General features: G+C 40.9%; 1 protein-coding gene across 1 annotated transcript; it reads left to right on the top strand.

Moving 5' to 3' along the window:
- The first annotated feature begins 785 nt into the window (after nt 1-785).
- KRT25 (keratin 25) lies at nt 786-9,247 on the top strand. Its single transcript, XM_064582080.1, has 8 exons — nt 786-1,365; nt 1,884-1,966; nt 2,386-2,542; nt 4,672-4,833; nt 4,930-5,055; nt 5,643-5,860; nt 6,475-6,542; nt 8,881-9,247. The coding sequence occupies exons 1-8, from the start codon at nt 877-879 to the stop codon at nt 8,988-8,990; spliced, it is 1,413 nt and encodes a 470-aa protein (XP_064438150.1). The 5' UTR covers nt 786-876; the 3' UTR covers nt 8,991-9,247.
- Nucleotides 9,248-23,950: the final 14,703 nt, after the last annotated feature.

Below are 23,950 nucleotides of genomic sequence, written 5' to 3'. Positions count from 1 at the left end.
AGCCTCACACCCATAATAAATATTCAGGGAAATTTTGTCCACAAGTCAATTTCCAGATGTCTCAAAAACTTCCAAAATATTCAGGGTTTTCAATAAATACCTGGGAATCCACACCCAGTAAATAATTAGTCTACTGATGACTTTCACCTAAGCTAACCCACAATGAAATAAAAACAGATGAAATATTTCCTTCCAGGTTTGCCTCAGATTTTGCAGGGTCAGGAAAAAATGTTAATGTCCTTCGGAAGTCCCACAGCACATAACAGCAATTAGGGGTGTGTTCCTAATTGCCAAAATGGATAAGAGAAGACAGCTATCCCCAAGCATAAGTAAGTGTCAACAGAAGATGATGGCACGTCAGCCAAAATGGAAGTTAACTTCCCATTAGAAACAGCTCCAAGAGGGAGGGGAAAACCAGTGACTGAAGGACCATTTGGGGGGAGTAACAAGAACAGGACTTGTTCTCTACTTCTGTGGAAAGAACTGTGAAAATAAAAGTAGAAAAAGTCTCAGAAACATCGATATCTATTAGCATAATAGCCCAAAACCATGACGCCAGATTTCTATTGTGTGGTGGACTGATGAGTTTTATCTTCTGAGGATGGAAGTAAAGAATGACTCACTCGCAATTTAAAGAGGCAATAAGGAAACTGACATGGCTCCACCCAGACCCATTTCTCAGATAACCACCAACCTGAGGGCAACTGCCCTCCTACAGAAAGGAGCCCAGCTAAGTTAGTTACTAATTAGGAAAAATCATCCAATTATGCTAACTTGCTGAGGCTGGCAAGCCATGTTTTACTCTTTGTAGGCAGAATTTCATCCAGAACACACTTGAGAATTGTCTATAAAAAGGCAAACAAAACAGTTGAGACGATGAGGCACTCCACTCTGGTTCTCTCCAAGACAGCTGTGCAACGCATTGGCCCTGATACCATGTCTCTTCGACTCTCCAGTGGATCCAGGAGGGCCTGTCCCCGTCCTACTGCAGGATCGCTCAGGCTCTCTGGCGGGGGGTCCGGCTTTGGAGTGGGCAATGTTTGCAACCTGCCTGGAATTGGAAGTGGTTTCTCGTGCGCCTTCGGGGGCAGTTCATCAGGCGGAAATGCAGGGGGAGGCAATCTCTGTGCTGGCTTTACGCTGAATGAGGGGGGCCTCCTGTCAGGCAACGAGAAGGTGACCATGCAGAACCTCAATGACCGCCTGGCCTCCTACCTGGAGAATGTGCGAGCTCTGGAGGAGGCCAACGCCGACCTGGAGCAGAAGATCAAGGGCTGGTATGAGAAATTTGGGCCTGGTTCTTGCCGTGGTCTTGATCACGACTATAGCAGATATTTCCCGATAATTGAGGATCTGAAAAATCAGGTAAGAAATTACACTTCATGATCATTTTTACATAGTTTCATTTCTAAATGTTCTTTCCCTTTCTTCACTGAATACTAAAAACATGGATCATCCCTATGTGTAATTTCTTTTTTTTTTTAAGATTTTTATTTATTTATTTATTTGAGAGAGAGGAGTGATAAAGCACTAGCGGGGTGAGGGGCAGAGGGAGAGGGAGAAGGAGACTCCCCCTCTGAGCAGGGAGCCCTACTCAGGGCTCAATCCCAGGACCCCAGGATCACAACCTGAGCTGAAGGCAGACGCTTAACTGACTGAGCCACCCAGGAGTCCCCCTATATTTAATTTCTTAAAGGGAATTTCAATGTAGCATTGGAAATAAGTATTAAGTAGATTTAGTTTGTGAACCTCATGATAAAAATGTCACTATCTAGTAACTATATTAATTTTTATTATTCCCACTCCCTAACCTTAAAAAAAAAAACTTATTTTTTATTGGTTGTGCTAAATTGCCCTTTAAAAGTCAAACTCCCCATTTCCAGATCATTGCTTCCACCACCAGCAATGCTCATGCTATTCTGCAGATCGATAATGCCAGGCTGACAGCGGATGATTTCAGACTCAAGTAAGTCAACTCAGAGAGTGAAAAAGATACATGGGAATTAACATGAAGCATTAAATTGAATTTATTTTTTGAGCCCTCCATTAACTATTACCAACTCTTATTCCAACACTGGTAAAACACTTGGATTTAAAACAGAATGTAAAATAAACTAAACAGAATGTTACTACTTTTTTATATTTTGGCTGTGAAACATAAAGTATGAACTGCTCTAAAAGCAGTGTCCAATCCCCTAGTACATTTTCTGTGACAGAAATACCTCAAATTAAAGAAAATAATTATTCTTATGCAGTATACTTTTAAAATGTTTCTTGTGGCCAAATCTGCCACTTCAAAATTCCAGAATTCTAGCCCTTGATCATTGATAAGTGACTATTTTTCCCACCATATGACATACCGGAAAATCATGAATGTTCCTTAAGGTATGAAAATGAGCTGGCTCTTCACCAGAGTGTGGAGAGCGATGTCAATGGGCTACGCAGAGTTCTGGATGAAATCACCTTGTGCAGAACAGACCTGGAGATTCAGTATGAAACCCTCAGTGAGGAGATGACTTACCTGAAAAAGAACCATAAGGAGGTAAGAACTGCCTATGTGCATTTTGCTATCCCTCTGCAGACACCGTCCATCTGGCGGAAGATAATGCATTTGACTTCTTAAATGAGAAATTGGTACTAAAGACCCACTGTCAAATAGGCAATGAGGCGTGAGTTGTCTTGAGAAATGGCAAAGTATTTGTACAAATCCACCCTTGCTCTCTCATCAAGTTTCCCATGGGAAAAAAAAAAAAAAGAATCCTGTTTTCCAGATCAATCAGGTTTATAAGAGTAATGTTTGGCTAGGTAATTATAGCTAAGTTAAAATGGGAGAGTTAAGAGATTACATCTAATTACATAAAATAAATATACTGTAAGGACATCCTAAGAAAACTAGATCTAAATTCCCATATAATAGTGGCAGATTCAAAACACTTAAACATTTACCTTGTACATACATTACATATATACATTTAATATTAATGCATATTCTTAATAGGTGTGTCTATAAAAAGGGAGACTGAAAATAAATTGTTACATCAAAATCTTTTCTTCCAAATAAAGAATATACTTCAAAGCAGTCACCATTGGAAGCTGGGTTCAAAATCGGATCCTACAGCCACTATTCCAGACACGTCTTTGGGACTGCTTTTAGAACCACTGTTTTCTGGAAAAAAAAAAAAAAAAACCTTTATTCTTTGAAAATGAACTTGATATTTTTAAACAGCCAAAAGGCTTCTACAGTCAAGCCAAATACTTAAAGCAGGAAATCAGGCTAAAAATCTATTTGATTAGGCATGAGCCTGTCTTATAAAAATAACTACTTGAAGAACAACATTTCTATGGTTCAAGCATGGGTGTTGCCCATCCATGATAGTTAATAAATTTTTGATAAATTGCATACCATTGATTTTTTTACAGGCACACCCACATGCATCTCTTTTATCTTTTTCTGCTTGAACTGGGGAAGTTTTCACTAAGTCCTCTGAAGTAAAAGCCACATCTGACAATAGAGAAGATCTGGGGCTACCAGGGAGGAAAGAATGCTAGAATCGCTCGAGAGACTTGGGGCAGGAAGGAAAGAAAACCTCATTACTGATCGTCATAAGGACCAATCTAAACCCAGGACGTGGTGGAGAGGAGAGTTTCTGCAGTAGGGACAGAAGCTGACCCATATGATTTCAGTGCACACAGTCTTAGCAGTGATGTCTGCCAACCACAATCTGAGAGAAGAAACTCACTCCATCCCAACAGTACATACTGCATATGGAATCATGTGTGGACATTGACTGCCAAACTGATTCCAACTTCTACGATGATGACAAAGAGCAGAATAACTAGCATTTATTTAGTATTTATACACCAGGTATATTGTTGGTCATTTTAGTAATAGTTCTTTCACCCCTTTCAACAACCCAGAGAAGGATTTTTATCCTCAACTTTCAGATAACAATACTGAGATTTAAAGAAGTTAAGCAACTTTCTCAGCTTCATCCAGCCACAAGGCAGAACCAGAATTCACATAGAGATGTGTCTAACATCAAATGTCCCTGTGTAAGCTTAATAGCTTCTTAAACAGCTAGAATTCTTTAGAGGATGGTACTCTTCCTTTATTAATTATAAGTAAACAAATATATTTATAAGTATAAAATATATACACATAAATATTTATTTATAATTATTTCAATTGTTCAGAAATACTCAGACTCAGCCCCTCGCCCCTGTTCATGCTGTGTTCAGGCTCTGGCTGAGTCAAGAACACATCAAAGCTGTTTGCTAAGCGGATTGAAGACCAGTCCACCAAGGTGGAGACATTTCAGCTGTAAATGAATAGAATAAGAGATGGTGGATAATTCATTTTCAATATCTTAAGGGTTTTCATTCGGAAAAGGAATTAAGACTTTCTGTGCAACAGAACTAAAACCAGTGAATTGGAGTCATAAATGCAGGACTTTGGTTCACCGGATGGGAGAGCTCTGGAGCAGTTGAAGAACTCTCTCATTATGAAGCAGGCTACTTCGTGAGATGGGAAAGAAATATAAAAAGGAGAGGAGGGTCATTGCACAGCCTGGGAGGTAAAGCCAGACGAACTCTAAGAAGCCTTCCAAAGCTAAGCCTCAGACTTTCTATGAGATCCCTGCATACCTGAGCTGTACACTTTTCTACCTCTAGGAAATGCAGGTCCTGCAATGCGCGGCCGGAGGGAACGTGAACGTGGAGATGAACGCGGCGCCCGGGGTGGACCTCACCATCCTGCTGAACCACATGCGGGCTGAGTACGAGGCCCTGGCCGAGCAGAACCGCAGGGACGCAGAGGCCTGGTTCAACGAGAAGGTGAGTTCTGTCCAAAAAAAAAAAAAAAAAAGATTCCTCTGCATCTTAGTGATGGTCACAAAACTAAGATTTGCTCCCTCACTCCTACCTTTTCAGAGTGCTTCGCTGCAACAGCAGATATCTGAGGACGTTGGGGCCACAACCTCAGCCCGGAATGAACTGACCGAAATGAAGCGCAATCTCCAAACATTAGAAATTGAACTTCAATCTCTCTTAGCCACGGTATGAAAAGGACAATTTCTGGGCGCCTGAGTGGCTCAGTTAGTTAAGCAACTGCCTTCGGCTCAGGTCATGATCCTGGAGTCCCGGGATCGAGTCCCGCATCAGGCTCCCTGCTCAGCGAGGAGCCTGCTTCTCCCTCTGACACTCCCCCCTCTCATGTACTCTCTCTCATTCTCGCTCTCTCAAATAAATAAATAAATCTTAAAAAAAAAAATTTTTTTTTTAAAGAAAAGGACAATTTCTTACCATCTTCCAGAGTATCGTTTTAAATATGCGCCAGTTGGTTTTAAAGCCCTTAACCACGGCGAGAATATATCCACATGTATATTTATGCAATGAACCTAGAACATAAGAATAGGATTTTACATAGAACAGCTAAAACAGCGACATTAATGTCTCTAGCTTATTCCACCAAAAAGAGAGATGTGCTCCTTTTTAAGAATGCCATGGAGTCTTCTTCGCTACGCGTCCGTGTGAAATCGAACTCAGTTGGAGACGAAATTAACAAGAGAAGGAAGTCATCTATCAGAGCAAACGTCTGCGTATCTCGGGTTCTGCGTCTCAGGTTCGTTCTTGTTTCCTGACAGAAACACTCCCTGGAGTGCTCCCTGACCGAGACCGAAGGCAACTACTGTGCACAGCTCGCCCAGATCCAGGCTCAGATCGGGGCCCTGGAGGAGCAGCTGCACCAGGTCAGAACCGAGACGGAGGGCCAGAAGCTGGAGTACGAGCAGCTGCTCGACATCAAGGTCCACCTGGAGAAGGAAATCGAGACCTACTGCCGCCTGATTGATGGAGAGGATGGGTAGGTGAAATAATTTACGGGGAAGATGTCTGTAATGAAGTCCACTTGACACTTAGATCCCTAGAAAGCGAACGTAAACTGACATGACTGCATTTGTTATCGTGAATGCTAAACATTAAACATAACATGTGGCCGCCAAGGTACAAATTAAGGACATCTCACAAAACCAAAATGGGACAAGCCCTGTATTAAAGGTATGACAATTAAAAACATCGCCTCCTGATGCTAATGCTAAAGCAGAATAGTTCCAGCTGTGTAACCCACTGCAACTGTTCTCACAAACAGTTAAAGAAAATGCAAGAGTGAATCTAGAATTGAAAAGGTTCTCTCTAGAGGCACCTGGGTGGCTCAATTGGTTGGGCATCCAGCTATTGATTTCAGCTCAGGTCATGATCTCGGGGTCATGGAATCAAGCCCCACATCGGGCTCTGTGCTGAGCGTGGAGCCTGCTTGAGATTCTCCCTCCCTCTGCCTCTGCCCCTCCCCCCCCACTCATGCACTCGCACTCTCTCTCTAAAATAAATAAATACAATCTTTTTTCTAAAAAAGAAAGAAAGAAGGAGTTCTCTCTAAATCACTCTCTTTTGTGAGTTTCCAACAATATGTGTTCACAGGGCTTGCAAGTCTGGAGGTTACAAGTCTAAAGATTATGGATCTGGAAACATGGGAAATCAAGTCAAAGGTAATTAAAATGAAATTCTGTTTGTATGCTGTACTATTTCATTTGCAATGTCCAGCTTGGTTGTTTTTATATTCCCAGGGCTTAGTAAGAATAGATAATGATAAAGATTTATAGTACACACATCAGCGTGTGATGGATGTCTAACTTTAGTGATATGCACTAATTTTAAACAAGGTAATATGTCACCAGGCTTTTAGCTAACCAAGAAATCAGAATTCACCAAAAAATCATCTACTTTGTGCTTACTGCATAGTCCATCCTATTAAAAATCCTATTATTCCTTTAATTTATAGAATTTCTTATTCATCTTTTTTTTCAATTTTTTCATTGTGGTAAAATACACAGAACACAAACTTTACTGTCTTAGCCATTTTTAGGGGACAGTTCAGTGGCATTAAGTACATTCATATTGTGGTGCAACCAGCAACAGCATCCATCTCTAGAACTCTTTTCATCTTGCTCTGTAACTAGTAAACAATAGCTCCCCCTTCCCTCCTCCTCCCAGCCCCTGGCAACCACCACTCTACTTTCTCTCTCTACGCATTTGACTACTCTAAGTCCCTCCGATAAGTGGAATCATACAATATTTGTCTTTTTGTTGATAATTTACTTCACTGAGCATCATGTCTTCAAGATTCATCCATGTTATGGCATGTGTCAGAATATCCTTTCTTTTGAGATGTGGTGTATATATATACAATGGAATATTATGCAGCCATCAAAAGGAATGAGATCTTGCCATTTGCAACGATGTGGATGGAACTGGAGGGTATTATGCTGAGCGAAATAAGTCAAACAGAGAAAGACATGTATCATATGACCTCACTGATATGAGGAATTCTTTTTTTTTTTTTTACTTTTTTTTTTATTCTTATGTTAATCCCCATTCATTACAACATTAGTTTTAGATGAAGTGTTCCATGATTCATTGTTTGTGCACAACACCCAGTGCTCCATGCAGAATGTGCCCTCCTCAATACCCGCCACCAGGCTAACCCATCTTCCCACCCCTCCCCTCTAAAACCCTGTTTGTTTTTCAGAGTCCATCGTCTCTCATGGTTCGTCTACCCCTCTGATTTCCCCCGCTTCATTCTTCCCCTCCCGCTACCTTCTTCTTCTTCTTCTTTTTTTTTTTTTCTTAACATATATTGCATTATTTGTTTCAGAGGTACAGATCTGAGATTCAATAGTCTTGCACAATTCACAGCACTTACCAGAGCACATACCCTCCCCAGTGTCCATCACCCAGTCCCCCCATCCCTCCCACCCCACCCCCTACTCCAACAACACTCAGTTTGTTTCCTGCGATTAAGAATTCCTCATATCAGTGAAATCATATGATACATGTCTTTCTCTTTTTGACTTATTTCATTCAACATAATACCCTCCAGTTCCATCCACGTCATTGCAAATGGCAAGATCTCATTCCTTTTGATGGCTGCATAATATTCCATTGTATATATATACCACCTCTTCTTTATCCATTCATCTGTCGATGGACATCTTGGCTCTTTCCACAGTTTGGCTATTGTGGACATTGCTGCTATAAACATTGGGGTGCACGTACCCCTTCGGATCCCTACTTTTGTATCTTTGGGGTAAATACCCAGTAGTGCAATTGCTGGATCATATGGTAGCTCTATTTTCAACTTTTTGAGGAACCTCCATACAGTTTGATATGAGGAATTCTTAATCTCAGGAAACAAACTGAGGGTTGCTGGAGTGGGGGGTGGGGTGGGAGGGAGGGGGTGACTGGGTGATAGACACTGGGGAAGGTATGTGCTCTGGTAAGCACTGTGAATTGTGCAAGACTGTTGAATCTCAGATCTGTACCTCTGAAACAAATAATGCAATATATGTTAAGAAAAAAAAAAAAGAAGAAGAAGGTAGCAGGAGGGGAAGAATGAAGGGGGGGAAATCGGAGGGGTAGACGAACCATGAGAGACGATGGACTCTGAAAAACAAACTGAGGGTTCTAGAGGGGAGGGGGATGGGGGGATGGGTTAGCCTGGTGATGGGTATTGAGGAGGGCACATTCTGTATGGAGCACTGGGTGTTATGCACAAACAATGAATCATGGAACACTTCATCTAAAACTAATGATGTAATATATGGGGATTAACATAAGAATAAAAAAAAGAGAACTAAAAACAAAACAAAACAAAAAGAATATCCTTTCTTTTGAAGGCTGAATAATATTCCATTGAATGTATATACCATATTTTGTTTATCTGCCATCCTTTGGTGGACACTTGGGTTGCTTCCACATTTTAGCTAGTGGGATCTTATTCATCCTTTTTCAACTCTCTAAAATCTCCTTTTAAATTTTAATTTTTAGATCTGGCCAAAGCCATAGTGGTTAAAAAAGTTCTTGAGGAGGTAGACCAACGAAGCAAAATACTCACCACCAGGCTCCACTCCCTGGAAGAGAAATCTCAAAACAATTAATTTAAGACACAAGAGGGAGCATATGCCAGACACTCTCTAAGAAAAGAGCGCATTATGTCTGGAAAAATGAGCAAGGCTAAGAAAAAATGACTGTCCTATTTTCTTTCTGTTACTGAAATATAAGCACTGTGTGGGCAATCAATAGTGGTATCTTCCCATTCATCTGGAAGAATGTCACATACCAATTTGATGAGTCATTTGATTGCCCGACAGAAAATGTCTTTGTATTCAATAAACCTTCTTCCTTTAGCAAGTTACCACTGGTGGTGTTGTCTTATCTTTAAAATGCTCGTGTCTGTGGTACAGATGTATGAACATCTAATAGCTTTTAATTTATATGAAAATTTTTACAAAAAAATTGACAGGCTTCCCCCTAGATTTTCATGAGGATTTCCCAATAATTCAAGGTAAGATAAACTCAGAAGGAATAAAAATACTTCCACTTAAATCTCCAATCTGCCATGCTGTGATATAATAACAAGCCTCTTCTCTTTCATAATAGCTACGATGTAAGCAATTCAGCTTCATCTGTAAAATACTACTACTTCTCTCGAGTGGTATTATTGTCAAGATTAAACAAATAAATTATTGGATCATGCACTCAAGGAGCAAGCATTCAATAAATGCTAACTCAGTTTTTCATATTCGATATTTATAATGAGGAATTTTCAAATCTCATTTCCTTTTTGAATATGTATTTAAACAATATTCCAAGTACAGGGAGGTTAAGCAAAAGTTCTGGTTTAGAATTCCAGTTCTATTAATGGAGTCATTCACTTGTACTACAAAGTATGCTTGATGCTTATAACTCTCTTGACCAATGGATCCATCTCTAGTAAAGGGAAATAAATCAGATGAACTGAAAACATAATTTTCTCAGATCAAATATTGCCCCTAGATACTTTATTGACTCTCGGTCTTCTGTGGATGGACGATCCATATTGTAATCCATCCATGAAAATTTGATTTCAGGCTTCATCTGAAAATTAAGCAGAAAAGATACTGGGATCCTTCAAGGACACTAGAATTATCCTTGAATTACTTTTATTATCTTCTTCTAATGATTCTTAGCCAGAGGCCACTACAGTCAAAATGCCTAACAGTATCCTCCATCAGATTATGTGAAACAAACCATTATAGTCTTGGAGAAAATTCCACTTAGAAAAAATATCTTGTAATTATCTAAGTGCTGAAGGAACGTACACCACCTTTCCTACCTATCATCAAATCCCACCTCATTAAAATGATGCTGCCAGGGACGCCTGGGTGGCTCAGTTGGTTAAGCGTCTGCCTTCAGCTCAGGTCATGATCCCAGGGTCCTGGGATCGAGTTCCGCATCGGGCTCCCGGCTCCGCGGGGAGCCTGCTTCTCCCTCTGCCTCTGTCTCTCTCTCTGTCTCTCATGAATAAATAAATAAAATCTTTTAAAAAAATAAAATAAAATAAAATAAAATGATGCTGCCAGATGTAAATTCTGACACATTTGTCAAAATTTATAGCCCCAAAGACATAAAAAGGGCAAATTTAAAAATTTCTGTAAATTACACCTAATGGTATCTGGGAGCTGTTTCTCCATCTCAGAAGAACCAATTCTGTACATCTCTTCCCAACTCCCCACTTAGTGATGTCACCTTGGTAGCTTGAAATCAGCCATGGAGAAGATATTTACACCAGAGAAATCGGCTAACACTACAAATCGGGGATCCCTCCTCCCTTGAGAGTTGGTTATTAAATATTTACTAGCACATCATTGATTGCCCCTCAATAAAATTTTTTTTTAAAAAAACCCACAGTGTTCCGCCGAGCGCGGAGCCCGACATGGAGATCACGACCTGAGCCAAAATCAAGAGTCAGACTGAGCCACGCAGGCGCCTACACAAAATGTTTAATGTTTTTTTTTTTTTTTTTAAAGATTTTTTTTTTTTTTTTTTTATTCATGAGAGACAGAGGCAGAGGGAGAAGCAGGCTCCCTGCAGAGCAGGGAGCCCGATGCGGGACTCGATCCCAGGACCCTGGGATCATGACCTGAGCCGAAGGCAGACGCTTAACCGACTGAGCCACCCAGGCGTCCCAAAATGTTTAATGTTTTATTATGTGACCTCTATGACCTGGCCCTGCTCATCCCTCTACTCAAATCTTACACTCTGACCCTCACCCTCAGTTCTAACCATATTGCCCTTTCTTTTATTCCTTAAATACAAGTTCATCCTGCCTCGGAGCCTTTGTGCTAACTGTTCCCTCTGCCTGAAATGCACTTGCCCCAGATCCCCCTATGGCTGGTTCCTTTTTATCATTCCTATCAGAAGAGCTGTTTCTGACCACTCTAGCCAAAGTCGCTAATGTATCACCCTGTCTTACCTCCTTGAGAACACTCATCACCATACAAAATTATCTTGTTTTGTTTTATTTCTTGTTTGGTGTTCCTGCCTCTGAACTAGAATATGAGCTCAATAATGACAGGGATGTCATCCATTTTGTTGAAGATCATATTTCTAGCACCTAGAACAGTACCTGGCGTCTGGTAGGTACACATTAAATATTTGCTGAATGGATGAAAGAATGAATGCACTTATTTTGCATTTATTTATTTTTTGATTTATTTGAGAGAGGGCATATGCAAGGTCATAGGTCTACTGCTCCACAAACTTCGATTAAACGTACAAACCCATGTAACCACTATCTGGATCAGGAAATAGAAGATTAACCCCCTAGAACTACTCTTTCCTGCCTTGTCCACAGGCCCAAGCCATATGATTGTTCAATTTTTTTTTTTTTTAAGATTTTTATTTTTTTTTTATTTATTTGACAGAGAGAGAGATAGCGAGAGCAGGAACACAAGCAGGGGGAGTGGGAGAGGGAGAAGCAGGCTTCCCGCCGAGCAGGGAGCCCGATGCGGGGCTCGATCCCAGGACCTGGGATCATGACCTGAGCTGAAGGCAGACGCTTAACGACTGAGCCACCCAGGCGCCCAATAAAATCTTTTTTAAAAATGTCATTTCATCTCAGAATTAGCTTTTTTTTTTTTTTAAAGATTTTATTTATTTATCTATTTGACAGACAGAGACCCAGCGAGAGAGGGAACATAAGCAGGGGGAGTGGGAGAGGGAGAAGCAGGCTTCCCGGGGAACAGGGAGCCCAACGCGAGGCTTGATCCCAGGACCCTGGGATCATGACCTGAGCTGAAGGCAGACGCTTAACGACTGAGCCACCCAGGCGCCCTAAATTTTTTTTTTAAAGATTTTATTTATTTGTTTGACAGAGAGAGATAGTGAGAGCAGAAACACAAGCAGGGGGAGCGGGAGAGGGAGAAGCAGGCTTCCCGCTGAGCAGGGAGCCCAGTGCAGGGCTCGATCCCAGGACCCTGGGATCATGACCTGAGCCGAAGGCAGACGCTTAATGACTGAGCCACCCAGGCGCCCCGATTCTTAAATATTTTAAATAGCACACCGGGTTTTAGCCCTTTTCCTTTGCTTGTTTCTTTGTTTTCTTGTGTACATCCGTAGAAAAGCCTTCAGGAGCTTTCATTTATAGGCTCAGGAATGGTCTGTTGTATCATATAAAACCATATTCCACAATTCCGGGTGGTCAGTTTCCAGGGCACAAATAAGTGACCAGACCAAGGGCTCTGTGACAACTCAGACTAGAATTGAGTGGTCCTGGCAGGTCAGAGCGTCATGGCTTATACCTTCTCCTCCTATTCATCTCACTAACGAATCCAACTAACATACCAAACTAAAGGAAAACATAGTCTCTAACTCACTTGTTAGAGACGGGAGCATCAAAGCACGGTTAAAGGGTCAGGCCCTGAACTGCCTGGATTCAAAATAATTTCTACCTGTTTCCAGCTGTGTGTTTTGGGCTTGTTTTTTTTTTTTTTTAAGATTTTTATTTATTGGAGATAAAGAGAGAGCACAAGCAGGGGGAGCAACAAGCAGAGGGAGAAACAGGCTCTCCACTGAGCAGGGAGCCCAACGCGGGACTCAATCCCAGGACCCTGGGATCATGACCTGAGCTGAAGGCAGACGCTCAACCGACTGAGCCACCCAGGTGCTCCCCAGCTGTGTGTTTTTGACAAAGTTATCTAACTGCCCTATCCTTCCATTTCCTTACCTATAAAATGGTGATAATAATGATAATAATTCCTTCAGAGGGTTGTTAGGAGTAAATATTCAATTTATGTAGTTTGAAAAGTGTTTGGTTCATATTAAGCCCTCAATAAATGTAGCTAGCATGATGAAGAAATAGAAATGTAAAAATTCAGTTCATGATATCCAAGAACTTTAAAGACATAGGAAAACGTAGAGATGATCAAGTCCATGTTTCCTTCAAAGGCTACTGAGTCCCCAAGGGGATTCAGAGTCATCCATGGTACTCAGAATGAGAGATATAATCGTATCAGTCCTTTTAAAGGTGAACAATAATCCTCCCTACTTTTCGATAAGGCTCGGGCAATGGATTTAATAAATCAGCCAACTAAAACAAAAGCATTCAGGAAAAAAATGACCTAATTCCAATGACTGTGTTGCCAAAATGGCAAGTCTGCAAAGAAAACAGAGCACAGCTCCCGATCCTATCCTTTGTGATGCTCATGCCTGCAGGAACACGGTGCCCAGCGTGGCCAGGATGTTCCTGCTCAGGTGGGAGGTACAACCTGGTACAGTGGGTAACATGCTTGAACTAGTGTCTTAGGAAGGAAGCAGCTGAAAGCTTTCCAGAAAGGGAAAAAGAACATCACTGCCTTGGTTCATTAGGGCCCTCTTGCTGCTTGATATAAAAATGGATATATTTATACACAATACTGAGAGAACATAGCTATAAATTTTTAATTATCTAGGAGATTTAGTAACTTTGAAACATAAAAACTTTAGTAACTTTGAAACATAAAAAAGTATATAGGTATCAGAGAAGTCTCCTTAACATTTATATCCTAGTTTTTCTAATTCTTTAACCCCCACCTCTAAAACTACATACAGACCTTTTCCACCATAATTTAATGCTCTGCATTAGGCTGTGAATAATCTCAAATCTCAAGATGCTACAAGGACTTGGAAGTTGTATCGGAATATGAAAAAAGAAACACCCCTTCCTCTCTTCTTGGAGCTCTGCTCTGTGTAGGTGTGTTGGGGGCCCCAAGGCCATCCTCAGCTTCAACAATTCCCCAGAAGGACTCACAGAACTCAGAAAAGCTGTTATATTCATGGTTATGGTTTTTTATAGTGAATGGATACAAATTAAAATCCACAAAGGCAAAGGCACAGAGGGCAGGTATAGAAGAGACAAGGTACAGTAGAATCATACAAACTGGGACTTATTTCTCCCAGAAATGACTTGTGACAACATATAGCTTTTCCAACAAGGGAAGCTCACAACATCTTGGTGTCCAGAGTTTTTAGTGGGGGTCGGTCACGTTGCCAAGGGAGACCCATGTGACACACCTTAGTTTCTCAATTTCCAGCCCCTTCAGAGGCCACACTGATACAAGATAGCCCAAGGACCCCACCATAAATCCCACTGTTACATAAACTCTCTGGCATCTACAAAGGCACTCTAATCAGGCAAGATCTTCCAAGGCTTAGAGGTAATCTCTCAGGAGCTGGGTAAGGGCCAGACCTTTCTTTGGAATGTGCAGGGTTTGGGCACATTAACCCTTCACCGCCTGTGGGATCCCACAGCAGAGCCCCAAGACACTTCAGCATTCAGCTCAGAGCAATCATTCCCTACAACTCTTACCCCTGAACTGCTAGGATGCATGAGCAGTCCACACTCAAGACCTCCACGTCCCTTGGAATATCCAGCCTCTGTAGTCAAGTGCAGCTCATGGTAGAGTCCATATTTTCTTAAAATGAGTTCTATCTTAGAGAGACCTTCTTTAATATTTAGCATCTGTCAGGTCCCGCTGATCTGCGCTGGCATATATCCAAAACCCAGTCACAGAGAAGACTTGCGACACATTCACAGAAGGCCCCTCAGTTCCCACACAAAGCAGAAGATGGAAACAATTACCCTTGGGTGTACCTAAATCTGTGCTCAGGATCAGAGAGATTTAATAGTGTTTGGAAGCATTGACTATATTAGAGGGATAAATGTGTGTGTGTGTGTGTGTGTGTGTGTGTGTGTGAAGAATACTTGAAACAAGGCAAGCTTAATAAAAATTTACATGCACTGAAACCATTTTCCAGGCAATTAAAGCAAAAACAGGAAATTCAATCAATACAAATAGGCATGTTTCAGACATTTCAGAAAATAGCATTTTCTAACCTGTTGCTACAATTCAGCTTCTAGGCCTAGAAACTTGAGGAGAGAGAAAATACAAAGGGCACTTACTTAACTCTGATATAAAAATTCATCTTCCAAACATAAAACTCACTCCTCCCTTCCTCCTCACCTTGAATATCGATTTTTCTTAAAGCCTGGAGATAGAACTCAAGGAAACAAACTAGCATCACAATTAATTGAATGGTGATTATACATTGTTTATAGATCACTTTAAAATTTTAATATACAGATACATAACAAGAATTTGATCTTCACGAAACCCTAGAAGATAAGAAGTGTGAAGACCATTTATAGATCAAGAGTCAGAATCAGAGATGTCACCTGTCTTGTTCTTGGTCTCATAGCAATTAAGTGACAGTATGGGACTTGGACTCAGGTCTCCAAACTGCCAATCCAATTCTTTCTACACCCAACGCACTACCCTATGAATTTGGCAAGGATTTCAAAAACCTCAGTCCCTTGAAACTTATTCCACAAAAGGTGATTTTATACAAAATGTTTTAAAACGTGGGGAAACAGAGAAACTGATACATATAAACTTCTTTTCTTCAACATGGACCTAACACGCTTAATTTTATGTCACCAATCAATATGAAATGAACAGAAAGTAAATTATATTCATTTCATTAAGAAGAATTTACTAGGGGCTCCTGGATGGCACAGTCTGATAAGCATCAGACTCTTGGTTGTTTCCGTGCAGGTCATGATCTCAGGGTCGTGAGATCCAGCCCAGGCGGTGGCTCCGCACTCAGCCTGGAGTCTGCTTGAGATTCTCACTCCCTCTCCCTCTGCCCCTCCCACCCTGCTCTGTCTCTCACTCGCTCTCTCTCTCAAATAAATAAATCTTTAAAAAAAAAATAAAGAAGAATTCACTAAAGCAAAGACCGAATGCTTCTAGATTAATGATACAAGTATGATTGTCTGGGAGTCACAGGAATATTGGTAGATTTCATGGGAAGTTTTGCTTAATTGTAACTTTCACCAAACTTGTTTCACAGTAAATATCTCGAAGCAAACCTGGCAGAATTGGGGTAAATAATAAGAAAATATTACTCATTAAAAAGATTAAAATTTTAATTGTAAAAAACTGCTTTAACATACCTCTCCCCCTCCCTCCCTCTCTCTCTCCCTCTCTCTCTCTCTCTCAGGTTTTTTCTTTCCCAAAGAAAGAAAATATAATAAAATATAAAATATCCAATGATAATTTTTAAACTGCTCCAAAGGGTCAGAATTTAAGGTGGAAACACTGAATTTCAAGTATAAGGGATCCTAAAAATGAGGACATCTATGGTTTTTACTCATAAACTTCATTCTCTTCAGGTGTGACCCCTTTCAGCCTAGGATCCCTTCAAGGTAAATGGGTGGTCAGGGACATCCCCCAGAGACTCTCAGTGAAGGTGACAACATAAAGAGAGCGTGTCAACAGTCAGAGAGCATTTGATGTAGTGAAATGAGTGTTGGGCAGAATCAAGAGACCCAGGTTCTAACCCTGGTTTCTTAGCACCAACGAATTGTATTACATAAAGGAAAGCATAAATTTTTAAATTTTATTAAGTTTTTCATTTTAATCTCAGTGTAGTTAGCTTACAGTGTTATAGTAGTTTTAGATGTATAGTATAGTGATTCAACAGTTCCATATATTACTCAGTGCTCATCACAAGTGCACTCCTAATCCCCTCCACCTATTCCCCCATTCCCCTACTCCTGTCCCCTCTGGTAACCACCAATTTGTTCTCTACAGTTAAGAGTCTTGTTTCTTGGTTTGTCTCTCTCTTTCTCTCTCTCTCTTTTTTTTTTTTTCTTTATTAACTTGTCTTGGGGAAACATAATTTTCAAACTTCGGTTTCCTTCTCTGTGAAATGTCCTGACTGCCTCTCACAACTCTAATAATTATTACATTTGATTACATTGACATGTGTAAGTGAGGTTGAAAACTGCAAAAATGATGTGGAAATGCAAGTATGAATAGCAGGAGAGATTAGACAAGAAAATGATGTCTTATTTAAAGGAGCAAAAGGCCTTGAATGTGATGAATCATTAGAACAAACTTTTGAGAAATGATACTTAACACAGATTAGGGATGATGGTGTAGGTGTAAGTATAGGTTTCCATGGTGATAAACACACCTACAGTTAAGGTAGGTGTCATGATAGAAAGACTGGAGGCTACAATGGTGGGCTTTTCCCATGTGAAAAGGATACCATCTGGAACCTCAGTTCCCAGGATACAGCATCAACAAGCTGCTGATTTGAAAATCAAAGTCAATACAGAGTTGGTCCAGCCAGAGGTTACAGCAAATATTATCCAGTAATTAAAGAATGGATGAGTCAAGCAAGAAACCTATACTCAACCTTTCTTATAGGTGATAGTTTTGTGGGATTTTTAAAATAAAAAATAATGCATTGCAACATATTCAAAATCTTGCTTTCTATTTTTTAGCTAACTGGTCCTACGGATTAAAATCCCAGAACTTTTTTTAAATGAGCAAAGACATAATGGTTATTGATTACATTAATTTGTTATTAAAAGCAAAAGCAGTCTTCAGTTCAAAAGGGGGTTATGTTCCAAGAGGTTTCTTAATACATTTTTCTATTTGACTAACTAACACATTTCATACTTGCCATATGCCAATAATTACTCCTGGTTCTTTACAACTATACCTTGTTCAATCTTCATGGTAACTCTATGAAGTAGAAGCCGATGTCTTCATTTTATACCTGGGAAAACCAGTGTGCAAAGATGTTAAGTAATTTTCTCAACATCACACAGCCGATAAACAGCCAGATAGTAACTGGGGCGCTAGAAGTACAAAAAATATGTGGCTCAAGGATTCTTCCGGCAGCACGCCATGCTGACCGTTTGTTTTTGTTTTTTAAAGATTTTATTTATTTGAGAGAGAGAGAGCACAAGCAAGGGAAGTGGCAGAGGGAGAAGCAGACTCCCCACTGAGCAGGGAGCCCAATGTGGGGCTCGATCCCAGGACCCTGGGATCATGACTTGAGCCGAAGGCAGACGCTTAACCGACTGAGCCACCCAGGCACCCCCTGCTGACCATTTGGAACTTGAATACATTTTCCTACAGAAATAAGGTCATAAATAGTTGTAAATTCCACCATAGCCAATTTTAACCACATGTAGCTGAGCTGAAATTCTGTAGATCGATCAAAACATAGCCCTGTTTCCCAGCCAATATCAGTCAAAGAATAAGGGCTCGATAAAAGTTTGTTGGATTCTATATAGAACAGATACCCCTACTTACAACATTAGCACTCTAGGACAACTTGAAGGCCCAACAGCCGGAACATGGATGTTCTCCTTTCCAGCATCTCCTACATCGGTCCGAACAGTTGGTGATGAAAAGGAATTTGGGCGATTGGACCTTATGGAAGTAGCACAGGTCTTTGGATGCAGAGGACCGATGGGATCTTGGTTTTCGCAGGAGGGGCTGCAGCACAGAACTTCAGCAGCAAAACTAGGAAAGAATCATTTCTGTCACTGGGTAGCAGGATATGGCTATAAGTCTGTGACAGAAGGTGGTATGAGCTTCTAGGACCAAGCTACATGGAAACAGGGTTTCTAACTAGGGCAACCATCTGTAAACACGGGAAGATGATAAATCAGCCAGCAGCAACCAAGAGTCTACAACTAGGTCAACCACTGGGACAGCAAATAATCTCTATTGTTTCTCAGTAGGAAAAAAAAAAATGTAAATTATTTTTCGACACTTTCTTAACATTGTGAAAATTACATAAGAGAAGATTTGCTATGATCATATAAAATACAACAAAAATTATACACAAGTTCTCTAAGATCAGGGACTGTGACTTGTCGTTTGATGCCCAAGATCTAGCAGAGTGGTTTTTGCAAGATGTTCAAATAATAACTGACGAAAGTTGACTTATTACTGGTATGTAAAATATAAACTAACAAGATAATAAAAGAATGATAGAATAAATGACAGAAGAGAATAATAAGATAATAATAGGATGATAAGTTATAGAATTATAAAAAGAAAATAATAGAATAAATAGAATAATTGGTAAATGAATATAATAAATTGAATAATAAATAATAGAATCATAAGTGAATACAAGTATCCCTCACTTTTCAAAAATTCACGGTTATACCACTTCACTTTTATTAAAGACATATATTTGGTTTTGGGGGAGTTTTCTTGTTTTGTTTTGTTTTTAAAGATTTTATTTATTTGACAGAGAAAGACACCACGAGAGAAGGAACACAAGCAGGGGGAGTGGAGGAGGGAGAAGCAGGCCTCCTGCCGAGCTCCATCCCAGGACCCTGGGATCATGACCTGAGCCAAAGGCAGACGCTTAATGACTGAGCCACCCAGGCGCCGCGAAAGACATATATTTGTACCTGATTTTGCTAACCGAGAGAAATCCAAAGAGGATTTCGCTTTTACAAAAGCATGAAGGGAAAGAGAGATCTGTATAAAAAAAAAAAATATATATATATATATATATATATATATACAGTGAGAAGCACAAAATTAAAAAAAAAAAAATTTTAAACCTTAATAAAACATGGACAAAATCCATTCCAACCCCCAGGGGACTCTGCAGCAGCCAGCCAAGGGACTCCAGATTTGGACAACACGATTTCAATCTTGTCCTAGCTGCAGTTTGGCGCCACCTGCTGGCAGCTGTCTTCTCTGTCCAAAATTAAGAGCGGATTCTGGGACCAGCCAACTTCTAAGAAAGCGGTAGTTCCAGGAATCCACAGCCTGTTTAACTGGCCTGACTCATCCTCAGCCTCCTATTCCCCAAACTCCCCTTCCCTAAACACTGCCCCCATCTCCCCATCTCACCCAAGAAGATAAGAACTTTAGTCCACCTTCTTGGAGGCTGGATGCAGAAGGGGCCCCAACAGCCAATCACTTTATGTCTAAATTTTCAGCAATGCCACAAGGTACCAGGGGTTTTCACTGTCCTTGTCATATATGACATATATGACTGATGTCCCCAGTATGTAAATTCATGAACAGATCCATAAATAAAAGATAACCATCGTGCTAAGAAATGGATACATGATACACATAAGCAATTCATAAACTATGAATGGCCAACAAACATTACAAAGTGACTCATGCCCAACATCTCTCGTATTCAAAGAAAGACATCAAAACAGGTCTGTTTTGTTTAATGATAATACCCATTTTAGCAACGGTGTAGGGAAAAGACACCGCTAGATGGAGTGGAAATTAGCAACAATTCAGCAACAGGTATCAAAAGCCCTTCAGAAAAGAGTATGTTCTTAGACCCTGCAGTTCCATTCCTAGGACAGTTATTTATTATATGCCCATCCTTCTAGCAGTGTCTTATCATACTGAAAAACCAGACATAATAAAATATCCCACAACAAAGAATCAATAGACTTGTTACCAAACACACATCAAGGTCCATTGAAGGAGTGTCATGCAGCCAATAAGAATGTTCGAGTTGGTCTACTGGCCTGAAAAGATGTCAGTCATCTCTTAAGAAAAATGAAAAATAGAGTTTTAAGACAATAAATACAGTATCATCTACTTTTGTAAGAAAATTATTCACAAATTACATACATGCTCATTAAAAAACTGGAAGAATGTACATCAAAATGTGAACAGTGGCTGTTTGTGGGTAGTGAAAATGTGAGTGATCTTTATTTTCTGCTACATGTTTATATGCATTTTCCAATTTTTCTGAAAAAAACATGTACTACTTGTACAATTTTAAAATCTTTTTTTTAAAAGATTTTATTTATTTATTTGACAGAGAGAGACACAGCGAGAGAGGGAACACAAGCAGGGGGAGTGGGAGAGGGAGAAGCAGGCTCCCCGCAGAGCAGGGAGCCCGATGTGGGACTCAATCCCAGGACCCTGGGATCATGACCTGAGCCGAAGGCAGTTGCTTAACCGACTGAGCCACCCAGGCGCCCAATTTTAAAATCTTTAAAGAAAAACTGTCTGTATGTTTAAGTGTTTTTGCAATGAATATGCTCCTTTTTTATTTTATTTAATTATTCTTTTTAGAGAGATCATGCAAGCCAAGAGGGATGGTGGGCTGAGGGGCAGAGGAAGAGAGAGAATCTTAAGCAGGCTCCACCCCCAGCACAGAGCCCAATGTGGGACTCCCTTGAGATCATGACCTGAGCCAAAATCAAGAGTCAGATGTTTAACCAACTGAACCACCCAGGTGCCCCTCCTTTTTTTAATTTTAAGGAAAAATAAAAGAACAGCTAAGTGGTAAGTAAGTGGTAGAAACTATTAGAACAAAAGAAGGAAGAAGCATGTGGGGAGATGGGGAAGCTGGTAAATTAGGAGTTGGTAAGGGGGGGCAAGAAAAGTGTTTAAGAAGAGGCAGGCCTTGAAAGGTAGTAAAATTTAGAAACACAGGAGCGCCTGGGTGGCTCAGTCGGTGAAGCATCTGCCTTCAGCTCAGGTCATGATCTCAGGGTTCTGGGATCAAGCCCCACATCAGGCTCTCTGCTCAGCAGGGAGCCTCCCTTTCCCGCTCCCTGTTTGTGCGCACGCTCTCTCTCTGTCAAACAAATAAATAAAATCTTTAAAAAAAATTTTGGATACACAGAGAGAAGAAAATAGGGCATAGTCTAGGTCCTTGGCTCTAGGACTAATCACGTCAAAGTGCTTCTAGAAACAATCAGTCACCTACAGTGAGTAAGTCACTGGCTAGTACATAAACATTAGCCCTTTTTAGAAATACGTGTGTCTCTCTATAGCCTGGGCTTACTTTGGAAGGAACACAGGCTTACTTAGCACCCTTCAACCAACGTTCCCTGGGCACCCAGTTTCTCTGTCTTCCTCCAGGGTACAGACACCAGAGAAGAACAATTATTTTCTGGGACCTGCTCCTCATTCAATATAGGTCCCATATCGGAGCAAAATTCCATCTTTTTCCCCTCCCTGGAAAGATCTGGCTTCATAACCTGTGTTCCTGCAAACCCACTGTGTGGGTTCCCTCCATGTTCCCACCCTTTGGGGGCCACCTGGGCCCTAACACCACAGCCAACCCTCCCAAGCCTGGCTCAAACCTGTGAGCTATCTATCAGACTTGCCTTATCCCATGAGCCTTTCTCATTCCAGGCCACAGCTCTGCCCCGGTTTCCAGACACCCCTGCTTTCCTGGGGTGAGCCCTGTGCCCCTTTTCCCCCAGCATGCCTCGGGGCCAGTACAGATGGGCTGTCTGCCTGAGCCTGCGCCAGTCCCTGTCCCTGGAATGAGCCTTGAAGGGACTGGTCTCATGGGCACTGAGATCACTCACAGAGTAGTAATAATTTGGCTAAGTACTAAAAAGTTCTCCAAGTGTGTTGCCATTGATTAGTATATGGTATTCTCTTCTAATTATTTTAATCTTTTCTGTACTACAGTTGTGTTTCCTATCTCATTTCCAATCTTGTGTATTTCGAATCCTTCTCTCTTTGCTTTAACCAGGCTCACAAAGAGGTTGGTCTATTTTGACCAAGAGCTCACAGTAGCCCATTTCTTACCCTCCGCTTTGTCTTGACCGAACTCTAGTTAGGCTTCTCTCTTCCCTAGTTTTGTGTAGGAAAGAGAGAAGCCAACTAGAATTGGTCGATAGATTGGAGAACAGTGCCTTGGAAGAATTCCTCCTCAGCATTCTCTTCCTCAGTCAGCTGCCTTTATCAGGCCTTCCCTCAGGGGCCAGTTAAGGAGGGCCTCTAATTCAGATGAATTAAGTCTATTCTATCCTCTAATTTGGCACAATTTCTACCAAATAAGCAGTACTCTCAAGCCACTTCTCAAGTACAAGTGCTGAACTTTTGCAGCCTACACGAGTAACAAAAATCCCTCCTCGTTTGTAATATAAAACATTTCCTAAATCTGACCAAGAAGTAACTGACTAAACCAAATTGCTAAATATGAGCATTTGAAGATAACTTGGAAATTATATAGTCCAGTAGAACAGTTTTACAGATGGGGGAAACTGTGGCCTCATCTAGAGACAGCCAAAGAACTAGAATTTGAGAACAATTCTTATAAAATTTTGCTACGGTCCTGGTGGAAAGAAAGAGGTCAGGGGACATGAACAGGTAAAGATTTCTCCTGAGCCCATGAGATCAAATATCATCCATTCCTTTGCTATGAAACAATTATTTTACCACTGGGATTCCTTAACTGGAGGTGTGCAGCCTTCCAGAGATCAGAAGGCCAAAGGAGACTGAGGACAGAGAGACAGAGAGGAGAATGCCCAGCGGGTTGACTTCACTGTGGCGAGAGACACGGGAGACTGGGCCTTGCTGCTTATGTTACAGTCTGGGTTATATATGTCTGTGGGTTCTCTGAATAGAAAGATATTGTCTCTCTGGCATGAAGAAAGGTCCAAAGGACCTTTCAAGCAAAAATAATCAATAAACTCTGCCTTATTTCAATCTGTATTGGCTCTGGACCCTGGAGGACAGAAGTCCCTCAGCCCCTACAGAGTCACTTGCCCATTCTTTTAACTCTCCATCTACTGACTAAACGATCTTCAGGAAAACTAGAAAATTGAGCTGTTTGAAGAGATTCTAGAGCATTCAATCTCAGCAAGTACTAAACTGAGTCATTTTCTCCCCAGATTAAAACGTGGCAACATGGTGTCACCAAACAAGCTGGTGGAGAAGGCAGAGCCCAGACATCGGGGGTTCACTCTGTTTCTTTTAAAGGATCT

The sequence above is a fragment of the Mirounga angustirostris genome, unplaced genomic scaffold, assembly GCF_029215605.1.
Source record: "Mirounga angustirostris isolate CCGP_5_RB_7025 unplaced genomic scaffold, mMirAng1.0.hap1 SCAF_17, whole genome shotgun sequence".
Lineage (NCBI taxonomy): Eukaryota > Metazoa > Chordata > Mammalia > Carnivora > Phocidae > Mirounga > Mirounga angustirostris.
Note: the sequence above shows the minus strand (reverse complement) of the source record. Positions and strands in the feature narration are given on the sequence as shown.

What these genes read in the sequence shown, in the direction of transcription:
- KRT25 (XM_064582080.1), top strand. Translation starts at nt 877, where the DNA reads ATGAGGCACTCCACTCTGGTTCTCTCCAAGACAGCTGTGCAACGCATT. An exon ending in GCGGATGATTTCAGACTCAA is followed by an intron (nt 1,967 to 2,385) that starts GTAAGTCAACTC and finishes ATGTTCCTTAAG; the next exon opens with GTATGAAAATGAGCTGGCTC. An exon ending in TTCAATCTCTCTTAGCCACG is followed by an intron (nt 5,056 to 5,642) that starts GTATGAAAAGGA and finishes GTTTCCTGACAG; the next exon opens with AAACACTCCCTGGAGTGCTC.